This window comes from Cuculus canorus, chromosome 28 (genome assembly GCF_017976375.1).
Source record: "Cuculus canorus isolate bCucCan1 chromosome 28, bCucCan1.pri, whole genome shotgun sequence".
Taxonomy (NCBI): Eukaryota; Metazoa; Chordata; class Aves; order Cuculiformes; family Cuculidae; genus Cuculus; species Cuculus canorus.
The window spans coordinates 987698-995813 of record NC_071428.1 but is presented as its reverse complement, the minus strand read 5'-3'; the positions used below and the strand labels follow the sequence as shown (position 1 = coordinate 995813).

At 55.0% G+C, this 8116-nt stretch overlaps 1 protein-coding gene across 1 annotated transcript; it reads left to right on the top strand.

Annotated features, from left to right (window-relative positions):
- Positions 1-586: 586 nt before the first annotated feature.
- Positions 587-7829, top strand: LOC104066019 (cathepsin S). The gene is made up of 8 exons (XM_009568558.2): positions 587-737; positions 1337-1507; positions 1726-1848; positions 2725-2874; positions 2951-3175; positions 4803-4968; positions 5885-5987; positions 7450-7829. The coding sequence occupies exons 2-8, from the start codon at positions 1382-1384 to the stop codon at positions 7547-7549; spliced, it is 993 nt and encodes a 330-aa protein (XP_009566853.2). The 5' UTR covers positions 587-737; positions 1337-1381; the 3' UTR covers positions 7550-7829.
- The last annotated feature ends 287 nt before the right edge of the window (positions 7830-8116 follow it).

Here is an 8116-nt window from a genome sequence, read left to right as displayed (position 1 = left end):
GCTCTGTGGCCTCAACAACCCCATGTAGCTCCAGGTTTGGAGAAGGGCACCTGGAAAGCTGCTTGACAGAAAAGGACCTGCGGGTGTTGGTTGACAGCAGCTGACCACGAGCCAGCAGTGGCCCAAGTGGCCAAGGAGGCCACCAGGATCCTGGTGTGGATCAGCCATGGGGTGGCAGCAGGAGCAGGGACGCGATTGTCCCCCTGGACTCGGCGCTGGTGAACCCCTACATTGGAGTCCCCATCCTGGAACGGGTCCCAAACCGTGTGGTCGTGAGGACCGGGTTCAGTCCCATGGGCTGACGGTTGGACTGGATGAACTCGGAGGCCTTTTCCAACCTCCACGATTCCCTCATCCCACCACCACGAGGAGCACAGCTCCATCCTTGGCCTCATCCTGCAGCCCTCTCAGCACTAAGTCACTACAATTCATCTCAGAGGGATGTGGTCCCTCTTCCTCCCCTCCAGCTGCTCCGGTGAGGACCTCCCCGCTCATTTCTGGGGTGCTGGAGATGAACGGCTTTCTCAGCTCTTTGCATTTTCTGATGACACTGAGGGTCTTTCTTTGGTCACCCCGTGACCCCACGGCTTCCAGAGAAGTCAAAAGGAAACGGGAGCAGTTCCTCCTTTCCTAACCCTGAGGGTTTATAAGCTGCGCTGGACTCCTCCTGGCATCCCTCCTACCCAACGCAGACCAAGCTGAGGAGCAGCGCCCACCACCAGGAGAAGGCTTCTCAGGTACATTGAAGCGCTTTTGCATTTCAACCCCACTCTGGGAGGATTGGGCTTTGAGGACAGTATCTTCACATCGACTCTGACCCCATCCCACGTCCTCTCTGGGTGGTTGGATGGTGGGTAGTAGCCCATCCTGGTGGACATCAGTTGGATGAGGATGGATGGGAGCTTTGTTTTGCTTTTTAAGGTGCTGGAAAACACGGGTTTGTCAAAAGAGGTCCTCACTGAGGTTCTGCGTAAACCTCCGGGGAGGGTTTCTCGGGCAGGGTGGAAACCAGGAGATGAGGTGCCAGTCTGGATGCGTCCTTGCGCATCCGTGTTCACACCTGTGAGGGTTGGATCCAGAAGACTTCACCCCTGAGGGAAGTTGCTGAGTCCAGGATGAGATTTCCCCTCCCGTCTCGCAGGGGTTGGGGCAGAGCTTGTCTGGACAGGCAGGACGGGAGATGGTGGCATCACCCGGTGTAGAAACACCTTGAAGGTCATGCCAGGGAGTCCAGGTCAGGGATGTCATCACCAGGTTTGGATGTCATCATCCAAACCGGATTTGTCACTAAGGGGTCAAGAACTTGACTCAACTGACTTGAACCCTCGGCTCCCAGCGTGCGTGCCGCGTTGCTCCGACTGCCTGGTCCCAACGGAGCAGGATGGAGCTGCTGGCTTCCATCGCCTTCCTGGCCGCGCTTGCGGTGGCACTGGGACAACCTGACGTGACGCTGGACCGGCACTGGAAGCTGTGGATGGATGCCTACAAAAAGAAATACAGCAATGAGGTAGGGGTGTCCTGGGAGGTGGAGGAGAACGGAGCAGGTGGAGTGCTGCTCCAGGACCACCACCTGCATCATCAGGTGGGAGATGCAAGAACGTCAGATGGGAGAGGAGCCCATAGCGCTTCAAAGCTCTCTCCTGGTCCCGGGGAGGTTTGGAAAGGGCTCCCAACAACTTTTTTGCTAGGGATAAAATGGGGTGGGATGGCTGGGTTTGATTTCAGGAAGAGTCGGAGCACCGTCGCGCGACGTGGGAGAGGAACCTGCGCCTGGTGACGCTTCATAACTTGGAGCACTCGCTGGGGCTGACCTCCTACCAGCTGGCCATGAACCACCTGGCTGACATGGTAGGTGCCAACCGTGCCCCCGAGAAGGGGCTTTGTCTCTAATTACCAGCAAGGTTGGTTTAACACGGAATAGAAGAGGGTCAGGGGTGGGAAAGATGCCACCAACTCAGCCCATGGTCTTCTTGGGGACTCCAGAACTGCTCCCACATTCCTGAGCTCAACCCGAGAGCGTGAGGCAATCTGGCTTGAGGAAACGACTCCTCCTTAATGCAGCATTTGGGGTGCGCGGATGTGGTCCGGGTCACCAAACGTGTTGCAAATCGTCCCTCTTTGATGTCCTAAGGCTGCAGTGTTGGTCAACGCAACACAACAGCTTCTTTCAGGGAGACCTTAGAGCAGCTTCCAGGGTTGAAAGGGGTTCCAGGAGAGCTGGGGAGGGGCTCCGGATCAGGGGGTGGACAACAGGATGAAGGGAATGGTTTTGAGCTGGAAAAGGGGAGATTGAGATGAGATCTTGGGGAGAAATGTTCTCCTGTGAGGGTGAGGAGGCCCTGGAACAGGTTGTCCAGGCTGAGAGAGCTCCATCCCTGGAGGGGTTCCAGGCCAGGTTGGATGGGGCTTTGGAGCCCCTGATCCCGTGGGAGGTGTCTCTACCCGTGGTTGGAACTGGATGAGCTTTGAGGTTCCTTCCAACCCAACCCATTCCAGGAGTCTCTGATTCGAAGGAGTTTTGGTGCTGGTGTTCAAGTTTGTAGTTTCCCTCTTTTACCTTTTCCAAGAAACAGCGAGAAATTGACTGTAAAAACCCAAAAGCCGAGGCCTCCCCAGACCTGCTGCCTCTTGCAGCTCAGACTGTCCAAGGAAAACCCCCTCCACCTCCAAGACCCCCCGTGTAGGACCAGGACTTCACCAGCCATTCTTTTCTTCTCCCACCAGACCAGCGAGGAGGTGGTGGCTTTGATGACCGGACTGACCAATATTCCTCCACCAAACCAAAACGCCGCACCCCAACTGCTAAACATCAGCAACGTCCCGGACGCGGTGGACTGGAGGGAGAAGGGATGCGTCACGGAGGTCAAGAACCAGGTGAGAAGCTCTCTCTGTGCTTCTCCAGGTCTTGGACACACGAGGAAGCATCTGAGCATCTCTGGGGCTTTTGCAGGGTGCCTGTGGGTCGTGTTGGGCGTTCAGCGCCGTGGGAGCCCTCGAAGCCCAGATGAAGCTGAAGACGGGGAACCTGGTGTCCTTGAGCGCCCAGAACCTCGTTGACTGCTCCACCACCCAAGGCAACAGAGGCTGCAGCGGAGGTTTCATGACCAAAGCTTTCCAGTACATCATCGACAACCAAGGCATCGACTCGGAGGAGTCCTACCCCTACACGGGTCAGGTAGGCGTCGGGATTGGGCAGAGAAAGACCTGAGCATGGAAGCCACGTGGCGATCTGTTCTGCTCTTCTGCATAGACGCTCTTCTCCTCTCTCACCGATTTTCCCCATCTTGGTTTCTACCAAGATGTCATCTTCTCAGTCTTCGCAGCCGATCCTTTCAGACCCAGGGAAGGGACTTTTAGGCTATTTTTCTTCTCATAGGTGACTGTCTGGACTGGGGGACAGAATTTCCATCTATTTATTTCTGTCCTACGTAAATTATCAGGCAATGCATTCCATGGAAAGGAGAAATGGAGCAGGAGTCTTGGATCCTTGTCTCGGTTCTCCGTGTTGTTCTGTCTTCTTGGGGGAAGAGAAGCTCCACATGAGTTGACAATGTGTGCCCGCAGCCTAGAAACCAACCTCATGGCGGGCTGCATCCAGAGCGGTGGGGCCAGGAGGGAGGGATGGGATCCTGACCCTCTGCTCCGCTTTGGGGAGCCCCAACCTGGAGCCCTGCGTCCATTCCTAAAGACCTCAGCACAGGAAGGACATGGAGTTGTTGGAGCGAGTCCAGAGGAGGCCACGGAGATGATGTAAGGGCTGGAGAACCTCCTGTAGGAGGACAGGCTGAGAGAGCTCCATCCCTGGAGGGGTTCCAGGCCAGGTTGGATGGGGTTTGGAGCCCCTGAGCCAGTGGGAGGTGTCCCTGCCCATAGCATGGGGCAGAACTGGATGGGCTTTGAGGTCCCTTCCAACCCAAATAATCTCATAGCTCCATGATTCTCACTTGACATCAACCAGAACCCCCAGATCCCATCCCTGGAGGGGTTCCAGGCCAGGTTGGATGAGGCTCGGAGCTCCAGATCCAGTGGGAGTTGTCCACTGGATGGCAGGGGTGGCACTAGGTGGGCTTTGAGGTTCCTTCCAACCCAACCCATTCCGTGGTTCTGTAGTTAAATGATGGGATATTGGTATTTCCATGATTTCAGTGGACAGACGTTTGTGGTAAGTGACGTTGGGACAATCGCTTTCCGAAGTTGCCTCCACCTGTGTGACCGCTGCAAAGTCATCAGGAAAGAACCTGATGGCCAGAAATGAGGGATGCTCTGAAACGAGGTGGTGTCTTGAGAACGTGGCCTATGGAAACCAGGTCAAAGTAGCAGCAGCTCAGTCTTGGAGAGAAAAGTGGGATACAGGTCTTGGAGAAGGCAGCTACGGAGCCAAGAGACACCGATTTATGTCCAGAGGGAGAGGGGGAAACCGTGGCCTTAATTTACAAGAGAATAAATGTAGGTTAACCATGAGGAGGAGCCTTCTGCTGGGATGGATGAGGAAGTCAGCACAGCTCCTCCGGGGAAGTCGTAGAAATATTGGCAACGGAGTCCAGAAATAAAGGAGAACCGCGCGGAAAAGCTTTGGCTGCTCTTGCTGTGGGGAAGGGAAACGGAGAGGGCGATCCCTTAAGGTCCTTCCACCCCTCTCATCCGTTGTCCTCTGCATAGAAAAGCGTTGGTCAACGCAAGTGAAGAGCAGCGTAGGGAAAAACCCATAAAGAGGATCGGCGGAGAACGTGAACCTGAAAGCCTTGAGTTGTTCCTGGTGGTTCCTCGCGCTCAACTTCTCAACCCCTTCTTGTTCCTTCCAGGATGGGGTATGTCAATACCAACCTAGCGCACGAGCTGCCACCTGTTCCCTCTACGTTGAGCTCCCATATGGCAACGAAGAAATCATGAAAGATGTTGTGGGCAGCACTGGACCGGTCTCCGTCGCCATCGACGCCAGCCTGCCCAGCTTCTTCTTGTACAAGTCAGGTAGATCCTCTCATCTTGGAGGTCTTCTTCACAGCCTCCTCCGTCTTTTTCGCACGTGAAGCTGATGAGATTCAAATCCGGGTTGGATTTGCCAAGTTGGGCCTTAGTCCATAGGGTCACAGGTGGCTCTGAGTTGGAAGGGACTCCCAAGGATCATTGAGTCCAACTCCTGTCCCTGCACGGGACAACCCCAACGTTCACACCGTGGGGCTGAGGGCGTTGTATAAATGTTTCTGGAAGGTTGTCCAGCTTGGTGCTGTGTCTGCTTCCCTGGGAGATGTTCCAGTGCTCCACCACCCTCTGGGGGGAAGAACCTTTTCCTACTGTCCAACCTAACCCTCCCCTGGTGCGTCTTCCTGCCATTCCCTGGGGTCCAAAGAGAAGAGCTCGGCGCCTCCTCCTCCTCCTCGTGCGAGGAAGCTGCAGAGCGTGATGAGGTCCCTCCTCAGTCTCCTCCAGGCTGAACAGACCAAGTGACTTCAGCCACTTCTCATACATCCATTCCCCTCTAAACCCTTCACCAACTCCTCTGGATGCTCTCCAGTAGCTTTAGAGCCCTTTTTTATCCTGAGATATCCCAAAACCGCACCCAGAACTTGAGGTGGGGCCACACCAGCGTGGAGCATGGTGGGACCATCGCTGGCGATGCCGTGCTAGATGCCCCCCAAGGACACGATTGGCTCTCTTGGCTGCCAGAGCTCACTGCTGGCTCATCTTCAACTCGTCATCACCCACAACATCCATCTCCTCTTCCGCCGGGCTGCAGAATTCCTGAGTGAAGGCATCAAAGCCCTAAAACTGCAGCACTGGTGACTACGCTGGAGGTTGACTTCAGTCCCGCTGATGACTTAGTGACGAGGTCCAGTGCTTTGATGACATGCTCTGACGCTCTGTTCCCCAACTCTTTGTTTTCCAGGTGTTTACGATGACCCCCAATGCTCTCAGACGGTGAATCACGGAGTGGTTGTGGTTGGCTACGGCACCTTGTCGAATAAGGACTACTGGCTTGTGAAAAACAGGTAAAGGCGTGACCGCGCGTCGCTCTGCTCCCGTTACCTATGTGCTCGCTGTCCGTAGGGAATGGTTTCCTCCAGGTAACCTCCCACCACTTGACCTGGAGGGGTTGGAAATGGACGATCTCCAAGGTCTCTTCCAACTCAACCCAACCCATACCGTGATTCTGTGATGCTCAGGAGTTTATAACACGGGATATTTATCCAACTAAGCAGCGGATCATAGAATGGTTTGGGTTGGAAGGGACCTTGAAGACCATCTAGATCCAACCCCCCGGCCATGGGTGCGGACATCCCATGGGATCAGGGGCTCCGAGGCCCATCCAACCTGGCCTGGAACACCTCCAGGGATGGAACAGCCACCACTGCTCTGGGCAACCTGTGCCAATGTCTCCCCACCCTCATGGTGAAGAAATTCCTCCTCATGTCCAGTCTAAACCTGCCCCTCTCCAGTTTATCCCCGTTCCCCCTCGTCCCATCCCCACAGCCTTTATGAACAGCCCCTCCGCAGCTTTCCTGGAGCCCCTTCAGGTACTGGAAGGTCACTCCGAGGTCTCCTCGGAGCCTTCTCTTCTCCACACCCCCAACTCTCTCAGCTTGTCCTCGGACGGGAGGTGCTCCAGCCCTCGCAGCATCCTCGGAGCCTCCTCTGGATCCGTTCCAACAGCTCCATCTCCTTCTTCTGTTGAGGATTCCAGAATTGGCCCCAACCCTCCCGATGAGGATCAGTCAGCGTTTGCGCAGTGGGAGTCCTTATAGAGTTGAGAGTCGGTGCCGGTCCTTAAACCGTACCATGGGGACTCCCGCGGGGCTGTGCCAAAGTGCCGTTATGGCATCCGAGAACTGTGAAAGGACTATAAATGCATCAAAAATATATCCACTTTAAGTTCCTTTTATATTGGTGAGGGCTACAAAAGATGCTGTGAGGGCTGAAGCACCTCCCGTCCGAGGACAGGCTGAGAGAGTTGGGGTTGTGGAGAAGAGAAGGCTCCGAGGAGACCTCAGAGTGACCTTCCAGTACCTGAAGGGGCTAAAAGAAAGCTGAAGAAGGAGAGTTTACGAAGGTCTGGAGTGATAGGATGAGAGGGAATGGATTTCAATTGGAGAGGGGAAGATTTAGACTGGACAGAAGGAGGAATCTCATCACAGCGAGGATGGGGAGCCCTGGAAGAGGTTGCCCAGAGCAGTGGTGGTGCCCCATCCCTGGAGGGGTTCCAGGCCAGGTTGGATGAGCTTTGGAGCCCCTGATCCAGCGGGATGTCCCCGCCCATGGGATTGGAACCGGATGATCTTTAAGACCCCTTCCAACCCAAACCATTTTATGATTCTCCGAATTTAGCACGGGATTCGATATCCCGCGATGAATGGAAACCCCTCTGGGGGTTGGGATGTCGATGAAGCTGCCCCGGGTGCTTCCAGCCGAAGGGATTTCATTCGTCTCCTGTCTCTTTTTATCCCGTTTCAAAAGCTGGGGCGTGGATTTTGGTGAGGACGGCTACATCCTGATGGCGAGGAACAGCGGGAACCTCTGCGGGATCGCCAGCTACGCCTCCTACCCCATCGTCTAAGCTGGTGATGCTGAGATTGGGCAGCTCTCCAGCTTCAAGAACCCTTTTACGGCTCTGTGGGCAGCACCAGAGCAGCCTGGGAGGGGGAAATTGGGAATGGGATTCACAGGCATCCAGCGGCTGATTTCTTCGGAGTAGAATTGCGATACCTACAGTTCCGGTGGAGATCAGGTCAACCTCCGGCTGAGCGCTGCTCCAACGCCTCAACCCTCGCTTCGCCTCTCTCTGCGACGCTAAGGAAATTACAGATGTTTTCTGAAAAATAAAGAATGCATTTTACTCTCCAAAAAAAAAAAAGTGATTTTTTTTTAGTCTGTGGAGTCAGGAATTGCCTTATTTTTCCGTCCCTGATTTTTTGGCTCTGGATCAGGGAGCGCAGGGAGAGGACGAGGGGAACGGTTTTGAGCTGAAAAAGGGGAGATTGAGGTGAGATCTTGGGGAGAAATGTTCTGCTGTGAGGTGGGGAGGCCCTGGAAGAGGTTTCCCAGAGCAGTGGTGGCTCTCCATCCTTGGAGAGGTTCAAGGCTGGGTTGGATGGGGCTTGGATCCCCTGATGTGCTTTGAGGT

Excerpts from the sequence above, each read along its gene's own strand:
- LOC104066019 (XM_009568558.2), top strand. The coding sequence starts at position 1,382 with ATGGAGCTGCTGGCTTCCATCGCCTTCCTGGCCGCGCTTGCGGTGGCA. Across the intron at positions 3,176-4,802 it reads CCTACCCCTACACGGGTCAG|GATGGGGTATGTCAATACCA; the intron begins GTAGGCGTCGGG and ends TGTTCCTTCCAG. Across the intron at positions 4,969-5,884 it reads CTTCTTCTTGTACAAGTCAG|GTGTTTACGATGACCCCCAA; the intron begins GTAGATCCTCTC and ends TTTGTTTTCCAG.